The 17,932-nt window shown below is 51.1% G+C and overlaps 1 protein-coding gene across 3 annotated transcripts in view; it reads left to right on the top strand.

The window, feature by feature from the left end:
• The first annotated feature begins 326 nt into the window (after positions 1 to 326).
• The window catches only part of Adcy6 (adenylate cyclase 6), a 29,806-nt gene continuing 12,200 nt past the window's right edge, over positions 327 to 17,932 (top strand). The window contains exons 1-10 of one of the 3 annotated variants that reach the window (XM_045151665.1): positions 327 to 346; positions 8,568 to 9,420; positions 15,334 to 15,483; positions 15,836 to 15,957; positions 16,068 to 16,179; positions 16,343 to 16,470; positions 16,954 to 17,112; positions 17,193 to 17,334; positions 17,468 to 17,596; positions 17,859 to 17,884. In XM_045151665.1, the coding sequence (XP_045007600.1) occupies positions 8,572 to 9,420; positions 15,334 to 15,483; positions 15,836 to 15,957; positions 16,068 to 16,179; positions 16,343 to 16,470; positions 16,954 to 17,112; positions 17,193 to 17,334; positions 17,468 to 17,596; positions 17,859 to 17,884 (1,817 nt within the window). In that variant the 5' untranslated portion in view covers positions 327 to 346; positions 8,568 to 8,571. Of the gene's footprint in view, positions 347 to 916; positions 1,194 to 8,567; positions 9,421 to 15,333; positions 15,484 to 15,835; positions 15,958 to 16,067; positions 16,180 to 16,342; positions 16,471 to 16,953; positions 17,113 to 17,192; positions 17,335 to 17,467; positions 17,597 to 17,858; positions 17,885 to 17,932 lie in introns of those variants that run through there. The other 2 variants (XM_045151664.1, XM_045151663.1) reach the window with 2 other exon arrangements.

Raw genomic sequence — 17,932 nt, 5'->3', positions numbered from 1 at the left:
CGGGCTCCCCCACCCCGACCCCTCTCCGAGGAAGGGGAGTGGGCGGCTCGGCCCTCGCCTCGGAGAAGGCGGAGGGGGAGGGGGTGCCCAGACAAAAGGAGCTTGTGCCTTTAAGGCGGGGAGTCCGGGAGCCGGAGGGGAGGGGACTTCTGGATCCGGGGTAGAGGGCGGCTGCGTTGGACAACCCGGGAGGGGGCGCGGGCCGGAGGGACAGCTGGACGGCGGGCGGGCGGGCGGCCGGGACGCGCGGGCACGGGGAAGGAGCGCGGGGCGGCCGGCCGTCCGGCCGGAGCCCGCGGGCGCGGCGGGGCGGGGGCCCGGAGGAGGCGCCGACCCCGGCCGGCAGGTGAGCCCGAGGGGAGGGCGGCCGCGCGCGGCGCTCGGGCTGCGGGGCTCCGGCGGGGGGCTGCGTAGCCCAGGGCTGAGCCCTCGCGGCCATCGGGGCGCGCGAGGCGGCTTGGCTGGCGAAGGGAGGTCCTGGTGGCGATGGGGCACCCGGGCACCTCAGGCCGGGCAGGAGGCTCCCACCCTCGCCCCACGCCGCGCGCTTCCCTACCTCCGCTCCCTGGAGTTCGCAGGCTTGCCCAGAGCAGGGGAGAAGGCATGCCCAGGGAGGGGCTGTCCCAAAGGGTTGGCAGTGGGGCGGGGGGGGGGGGTCCTGGGGGCTGGGGGTGAGTTGAAGGAGTGTGACTGCATTTCGAGGAGAGGGGGCCCTCGTTGTGGGAGAGTCCCCTTCTCTGCCCTCACCCTGAACCTTGGAGATGAAGAGGGTGGTGTCAGTTCCTACTTTTCCCCCACGGCCTGTTGCAGGGTGGGCAAGGGCGCAGACTTTCTTCAGAGCAGGCTTAGGGGCCTGACCACAAACGAGAGGTGGGGTTAGGCGGTGGGAGATCCTTTCCCGTGCCTTCCCTTCCCGGGAGTGCCCCTGTAGCTAGCTAGTGTCGGGCCTGGTGGGGTGTTGTATGGTTGTGGCCAGCTGTGGAAGCCCTTTGTAGTCCTTCGGAAGAGCTGGAGCTGGGGAAGGGAGGAATAGGCGGAATCTACAGATGCAGGACCTAGGGAGGCTTCTGTAGGTCTGGGAAGACCTGAATTGAGAAGGCTGGTGTCCCAACATGGTGATAGATGCTGGCACTGCTGGCCCCCACCTGGACATGGTCTTCTGTTGTGAACTTTCTGAAGACTTAAAAAAATCCGTAAGGCCTCCTTTTGCCAACGAGGGCAGAGGGAGATGGGCCCTGGGGAAGGGATGGCCAAGATGTGGCTGGGAAGAGGGTTGGGCGAAGCAGTGGGCAGAGCCATACTTGGGGCTGGGCCTTGGCCTTCTCCAGACTCTGGTCTCTGGCTGAGGGATAAGGCTTTGGGAGGGACTTCAGGTCTGGGAGGCACTGGGATGGGAACTGTGGTACTGTCGGGCAGAATGGGACATGACTGTGGGAGTTGTTTGTGTTGAAGCAGCAGGTCTGTAAGAGGGAGCAAAGGGACCCCCGACTCATGAGAGGAGGAGGAGGTCAGAGGCACAGGGCTCCGGAACCAAACAGGAAGGGGATTGTGTTCTGCCCTTCTGGGGTTTGTAGTGAGGGGGTTCCTTGACAAAGAGATTTGGGAGACCACACAGAGAAACTTACGGCTTAGAATAGCGCCTTCCAGTTTCCTGGTGTACTAACCTGGCAGGGAGTACCAGGAGTGCTGGAGCCCGGCAAGTTCACCAGGGTGGGCAGTGGTTGGAATGGAGGCCCAGGGTGGGGTGGTTGCACTTGGTTGGACAGTTCCACAGCTCTGAAGCTATTCTGGCTGGGGGTGGCCGAATGTTCTTGAAAGGGTCATGTGTTCCCTTGATAGTGTCTGCCCCTTCCTCTGTGTGTATGAGCCAGATCTGGGGTATGCTTCCAGGGGCTGGGAACATGGCCAGAAATAGGTCCTTTGGGAACAGAGGCTTGGGCCAGTGCCGGTGGGGAAGAGATAAGGGGGAAGGGGACTGGAGAATGGGAGGAGGCTGAAGCAAAATGTCATGGTGGTGGTGGTGGGGTGTGTGTGTGGGAAACAGTTCGCTCTGGGTTCTGTCCCTAGCAGCTCTGGAGACTGACAGCTGAGGACACAGGGACTGATAGAACCAGGCGGCTGACTGGCTGGAGGGACATGTGTTCTTGCTCATGACTTGTCTTTCCATCTCTTGAACACTGACAGAGATTTGGGTTCAAAGTGTTGTAGGGTAGGGAGAAGAACTAGTTATTTATCAAGCATGTACTATATGACAGGTGTTATTAAATTCGCTTTTCAAGACCAGTGTGTCCCCATTTTTTCAGATGAAGAAACTGACACAGGGGGGTTAAATAACTTGTCCAAGGCAGGCCAGCTACAAAATAATCATGCTAAGGTTTGAAACCTGGTCTCATGCCAAAGATCATGCTTCCACTGAAGTAGTTTGAAGAACCAGGCTTTCTTTGGTGACCTTTTCCAAATGTCACCCTTTCCAGAAGTCTTGTACTTCTGCTCTTCAAGATGGTGTTGCTGGTGTTGAGTGATTGAAGGGCATGCTCTGTGGGACAATAGGAGGGATGTTGGCACAGCTTGGTTGAGGGTGACCCAGACATGGAAGTTTTGGAGTGTATGGAGAAGTCCTCATCTTGTCTTCTGCTTTGGGTGACCTCTGCTATCTGCTTGCAATGTTCATTTCTCCTGTCTGGGTCTGCGGCCACCTGGGGCTGGCACTGGATAAGCTCCTCTCTAGTTCCTCAGTGAGCACAAATGTCAGTGCTGCTAGCTCAGCAGGCCCTCAGAGAGTTCTGTGGTCATGGTGGGGGTAGGTATCCGTGGATGATGACATTGCTTTCAAGTGTGTTTCTTTCTTTCTTTTTTTTTTTTTAATTAAGTAGAAGCTTTGTATGGACACAGCATGTGTTGGTACCATCGTTTCCCTCCTCCCTGCCCCCATTCCACTGAGGTCCCTCCTCAGTGGGGTTGCTGGTATTCACCATGGGGTTGTGGATTATGTGTTGTGAGAACAGCAGTCAATCATTGTAAGGGAGGGGGCACTGCTTCTGGATTTTCCCTCCCACTCTGTGGCTCTTACAATCTTTCCGCCCCCTCTTCTGCAAAGTTCCCTGAGCTGTGGTGGGTGTGTTTTAAGTCTACTTCAGTGTTAAACTATCATCAGCGTCTGGATTTCTACTTTGATATGTTTTGAGTATCCTCAGTATCTGTCTCCATCACCCTGGCACAGGGTGTCAGGCTTGCCATGGAAGCAGCACTTTTGCTCATCTTGCCAGTTCCTCTGTGGTTTCACCTGGGCCCTGGCTGATGTGTGAGGGGTGGTTAATCTCAGTTCTCACTGCCTTCTGCTCCCAGCAAACATGCTCCCCTGGGGGCTCCCTGCTGTCAATGAGCACCTCATGTGCATTTCTTGACCTGAGCTCAGCCAGAAGACATAGTAAAGCAGTTGTCCTGGAGTCCACTCCAGTTCAAGGCACACCCCTCCAGTAAACCTAGGATCTAAGATTGATTCAATTGCCTAGGAACTCTACAACTTGGATTAGCCATTAAAAAAAAAAAAAAAAAAAAAAAAAAACTGCCTTGGACCTCAATATTTTTTTTCCAATTCTTTTTATTAACAACTTCCATGATTATAAAAAGTATTCCATGGTAATGACCTCCCTCCCTCCTCTTTCCCCTTTGAAACTCCATTCTCCATCATATCCCCTCCCCATCTCAATCAGTCTCTCTTTTATTTTGATATCATGATCTTTTTCTTCAATTATGATGGTCTTGTGTAGGTAGCATCAGGCACTGAGAGGTCATGGATATCCAGTCCATTTTGTGTCTGGAGGGAGCACGTTTCAAAAAGTCCTACCCTTCCTTTGGCTCTTACATTCTTTCCGCCACCTCTTCAGCAATAGACCCTGAGCCTTGGAAGGTGTGATAGAGATATTGCAGTACTGAGCTCTCCTGTTGGACGTCAATATTTGTTTCTTCCTGTCAAATCTGCCCAGCACTTAGGTGGCCATAAGACCAGATTCATAGGCTTTTGGTGAAGATTAGATGGGATTAGGTATGTGAAAAGATCTTGAAGGGGCTGGAGAGATGGTTAAGCAGTTAAGGTGCTTGCCTGTGAAGCCTAAGGACTTAGGTTCAATTCCCCAGTACCCATGTAAACCAGATGCACAAGGTGGTACATGGATCTGAAGTTCGTTTGCAGTGGCTAGAGGCCCTAGAGTGCCCATTCTCTCTCTCTCTCTCTGCCTCTTTCTCTGTCTCTCCCTCTCTCAAATAAATAAATACATAAATAAAATATTTAAAAAAAAATCTTGACACTCAGGAGGCAGAGGTAGAGGTAGGAGGAGTGTCATGAGTTTGAGGCCATACTGAGATGACATAGTAAATTCCAGGTCAGGCTAGAATGAGACCCTATCTTGGAGAAAAAAAAGATCTTGAAAAGTTTATGACACAGAGAATGTATAATCCATCCAACAGCCACCCATCCAGTCAGCAAATATTTAGATACTACTGGGAGTTGTAGATATTAGAGTAAGTAAAACCAGCCCAAATCCATGCCTTCATGAAGTTGACATTCCAGTTAGGCGTGACAGACTTTGAACAAATAAGAAAATTATAGAATGTCAGTTGCTGATAAGAGCTGTGGAGAAAGAAAAAAGCATAAAGCTGGGAAGAGAGATAGGGAACCCCAGGAAAGGGAGTTGCTATTTTAAAAGGGTAGTCAGAGCTACTCTGATAAGGGACTTTGGGCAGTGACCTGGAGGAGCTCCTGTTCCAGATGGGGGAGCAGGGAACACCCGGGTCCTGGCCTGGCTTGAACCCGTTGTATTGGGGAGCAGCAGGCAGGTTAATGTGACCAGTGGTGATGAAGAAGATGAAGTCAGAATTATCATCATTAACTGTTTATGTGGATAGCTGTATGCCTGTGCCTTTGAGCTTGTTTATCCTTCCTCCCTCCCCTTCCTCCCTCTCTCCTTCCCTCCCTCTCTCCTTCCCTCCCTCTCTCCTTCCCTCCCTCCCTCCCTTTCTCCCTCCCCTCCCCTCCCCTCCCCTCCCCTCCCCTCCCTCCCTCCCCTCCCCTCCCTCCCTCTCTCCCTCCCTCCCTCTCTCCTTCTCACCCTCCCCTCCCCTCCCCTCCCCTCCCCTCCCCTCCCTTCCCCTCCCCTCCCTCCCTCCCTCCCTCCCTCCCTCCCTCCCTTCCTTCCTCCCTCCCTCCCTTCCTTCCTTCCTTCTAATTTGCAGTGCTGGGGATGGAACACAAGGTCTTGTGCATGATAGACAAGTGCTATACCCAGCTTTCTATCTTTTCATCATACAATTATTGAGTTCATGTAAGCAAGACCCAGTACGTGGCTCTGAAGATAAAGTGCTGGCCAAAATAGATATATATTTTTTTCTTTAAAAAACCTATTAGAGAGAGAGAGAGAGAGAGAGAGAGAGAGAGAGAGAGAGAGAGAGGCAGATAGAATGGGCACGCCAGAGCTACCGGCCACTGCAAACAAACTCCAGACACAAACACATGTGCCACCGTGTGCATCTGGCTTACATGGGTATTGGGGAATTGAACCTGGGTCCTTAGGCTTTGCAGGCAAGTGCCTTAACCACTAAGCCATCTCTCTGGTCCGAAAATAGATATAAATTCTACCATTATAGAGTTTATAGTCATAGGGAGAGAGGCATATATTAAATAAGGAATGATTTTTTTTTTCAAGGTAGGGTCTCACTCTAGCTCAGACTGACCTGGAATTCACTCTATAATCTCAGGGTGGCCTTGAACTCATGACAATCTTCCTATCTCTGCTGGGATTAAAGGCATGTACCACCCCACTCAGCTTTAAATAAGGAGTTTAATTATAATTGCAATAAATACTATGGAGGAAATGTACAGAGGCAAAACAGACCATACCACCTGGATGGGGGAGCTGGGAAATCTTCCCTGAGGAAGTAATACTTAAGCTGTGATCTGAGGGAGAAGTTGAATTTAGCGAAGTGTATGTGAGCGGTGGTGTGTGTGTGTGTGTGTGTGTGTGTGTGTGTGTGAAGAAGGAATGTGGGAAAAGATTCCCTTTTGTACAGAGGTCAGTAGTTCACAGTTCACAGTCAGGACTCATTCCACGCACATAATGAATTTGGCTTGTAATATTGTAAAATGTGGATTCATTGGTATCAATTAAAAATTGGAAAAAAAATGGAAGATGTGGACTGAAGAGATGGCTTAGTGGTTAGGGTGCTTGCCTGCAAATCCAAAGGACTCAGGTTCAATTCCCCATAATCCATGTAAGCCAGATGCACAAGGTGGGCGCATGTGTTTGGAGTTGGTTTGCAGCTGCTGAAAGCCCTGGTGCGCTCATTTTCCCTCTCTGTATCTGCCTCTTTTTCTCTCTCTCTCAAATAAATAAAAAACCTGGAAGATGTCACACTGAAAACCAGGAATTTTGGCTGGAGAGATGGTTTGCAGTTAAGGCACTTGCCTATGAAGCCTAATGACCCAGGTTCAATTCCCCAGTACTCGTGTAAGCCGGATGCGTAAGATGGCAAATGTCTGGAGTTCATTTGCAGTGGCTGGAGGCCCTGACACACCCATTTTCTCTCTCTCTGCATCTTCTTATCTCTTTCTGTATCCCACCCTCTCTCTCTCTGAAATAAATAAAATTAACTAAATATTTAAAAACAAAGAAAACCAGGATTTTCTTCTTTATGGTGAAAAATCAGAAGCCCAGGTCCCACTGGGATAGTAGAGGCACCCATCTACTGGTGCAGGGTAGTCCTTGTTCCCATGCTCAGTGTACAGAGTCTATTCCCCCATGGTCCTGAGCTATGGGTTTCTTTGCTCCATGACACTGGCACGTGGGTTCTGGGTTCACCAAAAAATAAGTACTAACTTTAGAGAACAGGTGATTTGTTACATATATTAGCTTTGGGGAAAATTAGGCTGGGTCTTGGTCCACCCACTTGTGTGGGTGCTTGTTTTTTTTTTTTTTTTTTTTTGTTGTTGTTCAAGGTAGGGTCTGGAATTTACTATGTAGATTCAGGGTGGCCTTAATCTCATGGTCATTCTACCTCTGCCTCCCAAGTGCTGGCCCTGTTTTATTGAATATTTATTTTTATTTATTTATTTGAGACACAAAGAGAGAGAGATAGAGAATGGGCACGCCAGGGTCTCTAGCCACTGTAAACGAACTCCATATGCATGCGCCACCATGTGCACCTGGCTTACATGGGACTTGGAGAATTGAACCTGGGTCCTTAAGCTTTGCAGAAATGCACCTTAACTGCTAAGCCCTCTCTCCAGCCCTTTTAAAAAATATTTTATTTATTGCTGGGCGTGGTGGCGTGTGTGTGTGTGTGTGTGTGTGTGTGTGTGTGTGTGTGTGTGTATGGGCATGCCAGGGCCTCTTGAGGCTGCAAATGAACATCAGACACTTGCAGCACCACTGTTTTGTTTTGTTTTGTTTTTTTTTTCCGAGGTAGGGTCTCACTCTAGCCAGGCTGACCTGGAATTTACTCTGTAGTCTCAGAGTGGCCTCAAACTCACAGTTATCCTCCTAACCCTGCCTCCCAGTGCTGGGATTAAAGGTATGTGTCACCATACCTGGCCTGCACCATATTTTTATTGATCAGAATTTCAGTGTATGAACCCGTCAGGTGTTGGTCATATTCCCATAGGGTTATACTTGTGTATCCCCCACCCCCTGCCCCCAGTCCACTGAGGGCCCTCCTCAGCGAGGTTATTGGTATTTACTGTCCGGTCATGAATGCATCAGTAAGTCTCTGTGGAGGGGGAACAATACCTCAGGATGCTCCTTCTCACCCTGTGGCTCTTAAAATCCCTTAGCCTTGGTGGACATGTTGCAGAGAGCTAAACACTAAAGTAGTCTTATGCATCACTTTTTGTATCTGGCTTATATGGGTGGCTTAGAAATTGAACCCAGGTTGGCAGGCTTTGCAAGCAAGCATTTTAAACCACTGAGGCACCTTCCCAGCCCCCCCCCCCTTATTTTTTTTTTTTTTTAAGATGGGCTTGGTGGCGCATGCCTTTAATCCCAGAATTTGGCACAGGTAGTAGGATCACGGTGAGTCTGAGGCCAGCCTGAGACTACATAGTGAATTTAGGGATCCAGAAAGACCCTCCCTCAATTTTTTTTTTTTTTTTTTTTTTGGCTGAGTGTGGTGGCACATGCCTTTAATCCCAGCACTCGGGAGGCAGAGGTAGGAGGATTGCTGTGAGTTGGAGGCCACCCTGATAGTACATAGTAAATTCCAGGTCAGCCTGAGCTAGAGTGAGACCGTCCCTCGCAAACCCCCCCCAAAAAAAAATTTTTTTAAAGGCAATTTTTCTAGCCCAGGCTGACCGGGAACTCACTAAATAGCCCAGTCTGGCCTTGAACACGTTGTGATCCTCCTACCTCAGCCTCTCAAGTTTTGGGATTATAACTATGAGCCACCATGGCTGGCCTCAGAATAATTTTAGGAAGAGCATAGCTTGGCCGTGGGAATGCCTCAGGTAACACATCATTGTGGCGGTAGTCGCATCAACAGTGGCATTAATACCATCTCCTGCCTTTCCTCCCTCCCAGCAGCATGTCTTGGTTTAGCGGCCTCTTGGTCCCCAAAGTGGATGAACGGAAAACAGCTTGGGGTGAACGCAATGGGCAGAAGCGCCCGCGCCACGGGGCTCGGGGCAGTGGCTTCTGCACTCCGCGATACATGAGCTGCCTGAAGGATGCGGAGCCGCCCAGCCCCACGCCGGCAGCTCCCCCTCGGTGCCCCTGGCAGGATGAGGCGTTCAGGAGGGCTGGCCCCGTCAAGGGCATGGAGCTGGGGCTGCGCGCAGTGGCCCTGGGGTTTGAGGACACCGAGGCGGCGGCGGCGGGGACAGCGGAGGAGGCCCCCGAGGAGGCGCTCAGGGGCCGGTCCTGCTGGCGCCGCGTGGCGCGGGTGTTCCAGTCGAAGCAGTTCCGCTCGGCCAAGCTGGAGCGCCTGTACCAGCGCTACTTCTTCCAGATGAACCAGAGCAGCCTGACGCTGCTCATGGCCGTGCTGGTGCTGCTCACGGCTGTGCTGCTGGCCTTCCACGCTGCACCCGCGCGCCCGCATCCTGCCTATGTGGCGCTCCTGGCCTGTGCCGCCACCCTCTTCGTGGCGCTCATGGTGGTGTGTAACCGGCACAGCTTCCGCCAGGACTCCATGTGGGTGGTGAGCTATGTGGTGCTGGGCATCCTGGCGGCTGTACAGGTCGGGGGCGCGCTGGCAGCCAATCCACACAGCCCCTCGGCAGGACTTTGGTGCCCTGTGTTTTTCGTCTACATCACCTACACGCTCCTACCCATCCGCATGCGGGCTGCTGTGCTCAGTGGCCTGGGCCTCTCCACCTTGCATTTGATCTTGGCCTGGCAACTCAACCGTGGCGATGCCTTCCTTTGGAAGCAGGTGGGTACAGTGGCATGCATTGGGTGGGAGTGGGATGGTTGCTTGCTGGGTGTGTCCCCCATGGACTCTGGGTGCTGGGATGTCTTGTTATATCCAAGAGAACAGCTTTCAGGGTTAGGCCTCTGCTTAGGACCTACACCTGAAGGCACTGCTAAGGGAAGGAAGTTTTCAAGACCAAGCCTGTATACCATAGACCACAGTCTCCAGCTCTTTGGCCTGAGCCCGCAAAAGTAGTGCCACCTGTAGAGATACATGCAGGATTTCAGATGACACTGGGAGACTGCAGGCTGTGTCCAGACACTGCCATTTCTTTTTTTAAATTTTTTTTGTTTATTTTTATTTATTAACTTGAGAACAACAAACAGAGAGAGAAAGAGGCAGAGAGAGAGAGAGAGAATGGGCGCACCAGGGCCTCCAGCCTCTGCAAACGAACTCCAGATGCGTGCGCCCCCTTATGCATTTGGCTAACATGGGTCCTGGGGACTCGAGCCTTGAACCGGTGTCCTTAGGCTTCACAGGCAAGCACTTAACCGCTATGCCATCTCTCCAGCCCGACATTGGCATTTCTGACTCCTTGTTGACTCTGAGACTCAGGCCCTGGTGCCATCCAGGAGGTGTATGCAGCTCCAGGTGGTGATGTGGAGGGATGAGGTTTTAAATGGAGTTGATAAGGAAGGGTGCTCTGCTTGGGACCTGGGCCATTTCTGAGAGGACAGAGAAGGTAGAGGTCTGGGGCCGTGCCCCTCCTGGGTTGAATGGTTTGAATAGGGTTGAAGTACAGAAGGAAGGGGTGCTAGGCCCTGATGTCATCTTAACCTTTATGCACTGGGCTCCAGTGGCTTGGTAGCCCTGCCTTGAGGGTCTCTGCATGTGCTAGCATTGCCTCTGGGTTCTGAGTGAGTGAGTGAGCGGAGCTCAGTGATCATATAGAGTAAGGATCAGGGCTTGGCTGCAGGCAGACCTTCCTATGCAAGGGGCTGAATTCTATTCCAAGGGATCTCAGCTCTCGTGGCCTGTTTTCCAGTCTGTAATATTGGAGTATAAGCAGTATCTACCTCATGTTGTTGCTATTAAAACTCCACTTTCCTTTTAATCCCAGCACTCAAGAGGCAGAGGTAGAAGGCCTGGGACTACAGAGTAAGTTCCAGGTCAGCCTGGGTTAGAGTGAGACTCTACCTCAAAAAAACAAATAATTAATAATAATTACGTATAATAACTAAATAACTAAATAAATAGAAAATCCACTTCCCTGGGGTGGAGTAGGACCTGACAAGGCTGTGTTCTCCACTGGTGGCAGCAAGCTGAGGGGACTGCTATAAGGGCTTCTGGGAAGTCCCTTTCTGAGAGACTTGTTTGTGGAGTCTGTGGTCTTATGTCATTCTCTGCCAAGGGGCCAGAGTCTAGGCAGCTATAGATATAGCCCCTAATCAGCATCACTGTTGGTGCTGGATCCTGTGCCTCATTCATTGTTGGAGAAACCAGCCTCTGTCTAGCTAAGAGCAGTGGCCTATTGCCCACCATGGCCTCACAACCAGAAAGGAAGTTGCCTGGGGCTCCTGGGGTGAGAAGCTGGGTGCTCTGGCATGATGCCCTTCCCCGCCCAGCCTGTGCTCCGGAACAGAACGTACCTTTTAAAAGTAACTTTATAGCTGGTATGTTTGTGGAGCACGTGCCTACAGGGCACTATCAGACCTCTTAAAAGGCCAGGTCCTTCTGCCCATGCTAGTCTCCCAGGTTCTCTGCCAGGTTGCCTGTGAACTAGGGGTTTAGGGCTGGATTGCCCTTCTAAAGGGAGAAGGGACTTACAGGTAGTGTGTCCCTTCCCCCTTCTCTCAGGCTGGCCAGGAGGTAGGTGTGTGTCTCTTCCCTGCTCTCAGCTGGCATGGTGCCCAGAGCCAAGCCCAGAGCCTGACTGGCAAGGCTCAGCCTCCAGGAGACCAGAACTGCCAGCCTCCCACCTCCCCTATTAGGGTGTCTGGTTTCATCCTCACCCTGTGGGTCTCAGCAGACACATTCTTGTGATGTGGGGAAAGTTAGGCTGCCCATGCCTGTCTGTGGGACCAGGGCTGCCTATGCAGCTTCCTTTGAGTTGAGAATAATTCCTTGTGCCCACTGAGGCCTATTAGTTTTTGGATGGGCTTGTGGCTTGTTTGCTGGCCTCCTTGAGCCGTTCCTTCCCAGATACACCCCCATCCATGCTCATGGGAAGGAACCTTCCACCCAATCCACTCATTTAGGCACACTGAGCAGTTCCACCCAGTGATGTTGGCCAGGCAGGGCTCCACTCCAGTGTCCTGGCATCCCTTTTTTCCCACAGTGGACAGGGATGTGTGTAGAGTTATTTCAGTCTCTCATTCCTCTTCCCCTTCCCTTCACCGTGACTCACATTTTCCTCTTGGGCTCTTGGGACCAGGAAGGGAAGTTGCCTGGGGTGCCCCTCCTTTTTTCTCCCCCACTGGGGGCTATTCTTAGAAGCCCCCAAGGGAGATAGTGTGCCCCTCTTCACCCCTGCTGCTGAGAAGGAAAGCTCTGCTTAGGCAGTCTGGGGCCTGTGTAGATTGGGAAGGACAGCTGGAGGCTGGTCTAGAGAGCCAGTGCAAGAAACACCAGGGGTTAGCAGACCTGTTTTACACAGAGAAACCAAGGGCCCAAAGATTAAGTGTCCAGTCTGAGTTCATAGGACTAGTTCTGGTTCAAAGCAGTTGGTGAGACTTCCCTCCCTTCTCCCCAACCACAGCTCTGCCCTATCCAACTCAGTCGCAGCCCTAGCCGCAAGTGCTAGGTTAACCCTTGAGTTTCCGGGACATTGATGCTGCCTTCTCTTGGACTTGCTTTCCAACCAGTGCTACTGATGGTGATGGTGACAGAGGGCTGACTATACATAGGTTGGGGGCCTTGGTGTATGGCCTTGTAGAGCTGTGGGGAGAAGAAGGAGGAAGGGGGAGAATATTATACTTTGTAGGGGTGGCCAGACATGGTGGTATCTCATTTTGAGTTAGGGTGAGTTCTTTCTATAAGTAGATCTGATGAGTCCCAAGCCTGGGATCTGAGGCCAGCCCTCAAGAGTTAGGGTCAGAGCCAGGTGTGGTGGTGCACATCTTAATCCCAGCACTCAGGAGGCAGAGGTAGGAGGATCACCATGAGTTTGAGGCCACCCTGAAACTACAGAGTGAATTTCAGATCAGCCTGATCTACAGTGAGACCCTACCTTGAAAAACAAAAAATACACAAACAAACAAACAAAAAAAAGTCAGGCCAGGTGTGGTGGCACATACCTTTAATCCCAGTGCATGGGAGGCAGAGGTAGGAGGATCACTGTGAGTTCGAGGCCATCCTGAGACTACATAGTGAATTCTAGGTCAGCCTGAGTTAGAGTGAGACCCTACCTCAAAAAACAAACAAAAAAGAGTTAGAGTCAGTAGAGAAAGGAGGACTCTTAGAAGTCTGGCATGTCCTAGACAGTGGGATTAGGATGCGGGTTTTGGAGTCTGACTGTCTACGACTCAAATCTCATGCAAGTTACTGAGTCTTTGTGCCTCAGTTTGTTTGGCTTTTTTTCCAGGCAGGGTCTCACTCAGGCTAGGTTGCTCTGGAACTCACTCTATAGCTCCAAGCTGGCCTCAAACTCATGGTGATCCTCCTGCTTTGGCCTTCTGAGTGCTAGGATTAAAGGCATGTACTACCACACCTGGTGATTGTGCCTCAGTTTTTTTTTTTTTAAATAATGACTTTAAATTTATTTTATTTGTTTATTTGATACAGAGAAAGAGGCAGAGACAGAGAGAGAGAAAGAGAGAGAGAGGGGGTGGGGGAATGGTTGTTCCAGGGCCTTCAGCCATTGTAAACAAACTCCAGATGCATGTGCTCCTTTGTGCATCTGGCTTACGTGGGTCCTGGAAAATAGAACTGGGATCCTTTGGCTTTGCAGGCAAGTGCCTTAACCACTAAGCCATCTCTCCATCCCCATAAATATTTATTTATTTGAGAGAGAGTGGGGGGAGGGAATGGGCATGCCAGAGCCTCTTGAAAAAGAATTCCAGACACATGTGCCACCTTCTGCATCTGGCTTTATGTGGGTACTGGGAAATCTAACATGGATCCTTAGGCTTTGCAGGCAAGCATCTTAATTGCTAAGCCATCTCTCCAGCCCTGTGCCTTAGTTTTAAAATGGAATACTGTTATCTCACTCAGAGTTGTAATATATATGTGTGTATATGTACACACACACACACACACACACACACACATATTAGTTATTAGTTAATGTTTGGAAAGAATCCTTAGAATCTTAGCACATTTCAGATGGCCACCAAACTAACTATAGTAATAACAGTAATATTAATAATGGAGCTGGGTGTGGTGATTTACATCTGTAATCCCAGTACTTAAGAGTTTGAAGCAGGAGGATCACTGGGAGTTTGAGGTCAGCCTGGGTATATAGTAAGTTTCATTCTATCCTGGACTACAGAGTAAGACCCTGTCTCAAAAAACAAGCAAACAAGGCTTAGTGGTTAAAGCCAAAGGACCCAGGTTCAATTCCCCAGGACCTACGATAGCCAGATGCACAAGGGGGTGCACGCATCTGGCGTTTGTTTGCAATGGCTTGAGGCCCTGGTGTGCCCATTTGTTTTCTCTCTCTCTCTTTTTCTCTCTCTCTCCCTCCCTCCCCCACTCTTTCTCTGTAAAATAAAAAAAATTTAAAACTCAATTAAGAAAAAGGGCTGGAGGGATGGCTTAGCAGTTAAGGCATTTGCTTGCAAAGCCAAAGGGCCCAGGTTTGATTCCCCAGGACCCATGTTAGCCAGATGCACAGGGGGGTGCACATTTCTGGAGTTTGTTTGCAGGGGCTGGAGGCCTGGCACACCCATTCTCTCTCCCCCCCCACCTTTCTCTGTCAAATAAATAAATAAATAAGAGTAAATTTTTTTAAAATGCCGGGTGTGGTGGCACATGCCTTTAATCCCTGCACCTGGGAGGCAGAGGTGGGAGGATTGCTGTGAGTTGAGGCCACTCTGAGACTCCATAGTGAATTCCAGGTCAGCCTGAGCCAGAGTGAGACCCTACCTTGAAAGACAAACAAAACAAAACAAAATAAAAAAACCCAAAACAAACAAACAAGAACAACAAAAAATCAAGAAAACAATTAAAAAAAAAACACAGGCATGTACACACAATCACGTACACATTAGAAAAAAACAAGAACTTCTGCTAGGCGTGGTGGCGCACGCCTTTAATCCCAGCACTCGGGAGGCAGAGGTAGGAGGATCGCCGTGAGTTCGAGGCCACCCTGAGACTCCATAGTGAATTCCAGGTTTGCCTGGGCCAGAGTGAGACCCTACCTTGAAAAACCAAAAACAAACAAAAACTTCCTCGCCAAACCAGTAACAGTCATTATTGTTCAGTCTGCAGGGCAGAGGGAACCTTTAGAGATTTTGCTTTCCCTATTTGGGTTATAGATGGGCAAAAGAGGTCTGGAGAGATGAGGTGACTTGTCTTGGGTCATTCTCAGGAGAATGGAAAGCTCAGGTCTCCTTGGTTCTGTCTTATAGGGAGAACCACCTTCAGAGGGAGCAGCATTTGTTTTGTACTAGGTGTGTTTGTGGGGTAGGAGATCATAGGTGCTGGGGCAAGGCCCATGATCTACCTGGCTTTCATTGGTGTTTCTGCTCCCTGAAACTGTGAAAAGCTTACCTTTCCAGTCATGGAGAGATCCAGGCAGGCTGGAGTCTGGAGTCCTGTAGGAAATGGGAAAGATCTATTACAGGGAAGGAACATCTTGGGGGCAGACAAGGTGCGAGACCCTTGCTTCCTAGCTCAAGGAGTGTGTCCAGAGAGAGGCTATGATGTTGTATGCATGTGTGTTGGGGAAAGGGGTGATCATCTATCTACCTTTGCCTTCCACATCTTCCACAGCTCGGTGCTAATGTCGTGCTATTCCTCTGCACCAATGTCATTGGCATCTGTACACACTACCCGGCTGAAGTGTCTCAGCGCCAGGCCTTTCAGGAAACCCGTGGTTATATCCAGGCTCGGCTGCACTTGCAGCATGAGAATCGCCAACAGGTGGGGGCTGCATCCCTAGCCAGGGCATTTCCCCTTCCTTACACCTTAGTTAAATTTGCTGCCTTGTCCAAGTCCATGGAGCACAGTGTGAGTGGTCCCGCAAGACTGTGCGTCATAGAAGCCCTGTGGATCCTTCCCTGTCTGAGGGTTAGAGGGGGTAGACAGGAGTGCATATGGAGGGGTGGTCTGAGAGGGCTGGAACGTGTTCCGAGGGTTCTGGCAAACAGGGTCAGGCCAAGGTCAGAAGGGAAGCTTGTATCTTCAGAGAGGTATGGGGATGGCTCTGGGAATGGAGAAGGAACAGGATTGAAGTGAGAGGCAAAGAGGATGGTGGTTGGAACCACTGCTCTAGGAGCGGCTGCTGCTGTCAGTGTTGCCCCAGCATGTTGCCATGGAGATGAAAGAAGACATCAACACCAAAAAGGAAGACATGATGTTCCACAAGATCTACATCCAGAAGCATGACAATGTCAGGTAGAGTGGGGATGGGAAGAGGTATAAAGGGGTGAGGGGGTGGGGGAGGAGTGGTGCCTAGAAGTGTTGGAGGGCTGTGAGGCCCATTTGTCTTTTGCTATTGTCCACAGCATTCTCTTTGCCGACATTGAGGGCTTCACCAGCCTGGCCTCCCAGTGCACTGCACAGGAGCTGGTCATGACTTTGAACGAGCTCTTTGCCCGCTTTGACAAGCTGGCTGCGGTGAGGGTGCTGGGGCTTGGAGGCAGTGCCAACTGTGGTGACAGCAAGTTTTGCTGGTGGCAGCTGAGGGATGTAGGGGCAGAGGTTGTGGTGGAGGTGGTGGGCCAGCCAGGTAGGCTGGGTGAGAAAGAGTTAGGGTGATCCTGTACCCCTTCTTCTTCAGGAAAACCACTGCCTGAGGATCAAGATCTTAGGAGACTGTTACTACTGTGTGTCAGGGCTGCCTGAGGCCAGAGCAGACCATGCGCACTGCTGTGTGGAGATGGGAGTGGACATGATTGAGGCCATCTCGTAAGCAGTGCCCTCTTCCCAGACTTCCTGCACTGTGGGTGCCCACACTGCTTTTACTCTGATGCATTCTTGGGAATTCTCTTCATTCTTGGCTCTTTCTCAACCTGTCTTTGAAATCTGTTTATTGCTGGGCAGGGGAGTGGATCTTTCTCTCACCTATATGAAGACCCATGTGCTCCTTGGACTCTAGTCAGATGGAAGGTGTAAGGAGTTGGAGCAGTGGGGGTTTGAGGCTCTAGATAATGTCAGCTAAGCAGGCTGGAGCTGATAACAGCTCAGCCCCACAAGATGCTTCTAGTCCCTGCTGACCCTAATTCTTAAACCTTTGTCCTTGAGCCCCACGCAACCTCCTGCCCATGTCCAACCAAGGCTGTGCCTCTATCCCCTCATCTGCGTCTGTCTTTGCTTACTGGAATGCTTGGTTTCTGGACTGGGGATAGGGAAGACTGTGCCAGGAACTGATCCAGAGTTACATCTTCCTAGACTGGTGCGTGAAGTGACGGGTGTAAATGTGAACATGCGCGTGGGCATCCACAGTGGACGAGTGCACTGTGGAGTCCTTGGCCTTCGGAAATGGCAGTTTGATGTGTGGTCTAATGATGTGACCCTGGCTAACCACATGGAGGCTGGGGGTCGGGCTGGGTGAGTAGAAGGGTCCAGGAAGGGGGGGGGGATGGGAAGAAAGTGGGAGAGCCAGGGTCTTATTAACTGGCCCCTTACAGCCGCATCCACATCACCCGGGCCACACTGCAGTATCTGAATGGGGACTATGAGGTGGAGCCAGGCCGCGGTGGTGAACGCAACGCATACCTCAAGGAGCAGCGCATTGAGACCTTCCTTATCCTGGGGGCCAGCCAGAAACGGGTCAGGGCCATGGCAGGGCTGGTGTGGTGAGAGGTGGGGGGGGGGCAGGCAGGGAAAGGGACAAATGGGGCGGTGACAGCAAAGGCCTTCTCAGGTTCCCCCTTTTGAGCCTGTACTCACACTGTCTACACAGAAAGAGGAGAAGGCCATGCTGGCCAAATTGCAGCGGACACGGGCCAACTCCATGGAAGGGCTGATGCCACGCTGGGTTCCTGACCGTGCCTTCTCCAGGACCAAGGACTCCAAGGCATTCCGCCAGATGGTAAGCAGCCCTTGGCATCAGGCCCCGGGGATCTCACTTTCTTGTCTTCCTCAACACTGTGTCCCTCTCCTTCCTGCACCTGCCATCTCCATGTATGCTTTCTAAAATTGGGGGCAGGAGGGATGGTTTCATCCAAAGGAATCCAAGTCCCCCGAAGTATGTGTGGGGACACCCTCAGCGGAGTCTTGGGATGGGGAAGGGGCTACAGAGATGAAAGTGGCTAGCCCCTCACTTCATTCACATACTCTGTCCCTTTCTCCAGGGCATTGATGATTCCAGCAAAGACAAGTAAGTCAGAATATTGGGCACTTGCTTCCTGGGAGAGGGCTGGAGAGC

The sequence above is a fragment of the Jaculus jaculus genome, chromosome 6 (genome assembly GCF_020740685.1).
Source record: "Jaculus jaculus isolate mJacJac1 chromosome 6, mJacJac1.mat.Y.cur, whole genome shotgun sequence".
Classification (NCBI taxonomy): Eukaryota; Metazoa; Chordata; class Mammalia; order Rodentia; family Dipodidae; genus Jaculus; species Jaculus jaculus.
This window is presented reverse-complemented; position numbering and strand designations above follow the sequence as displayed.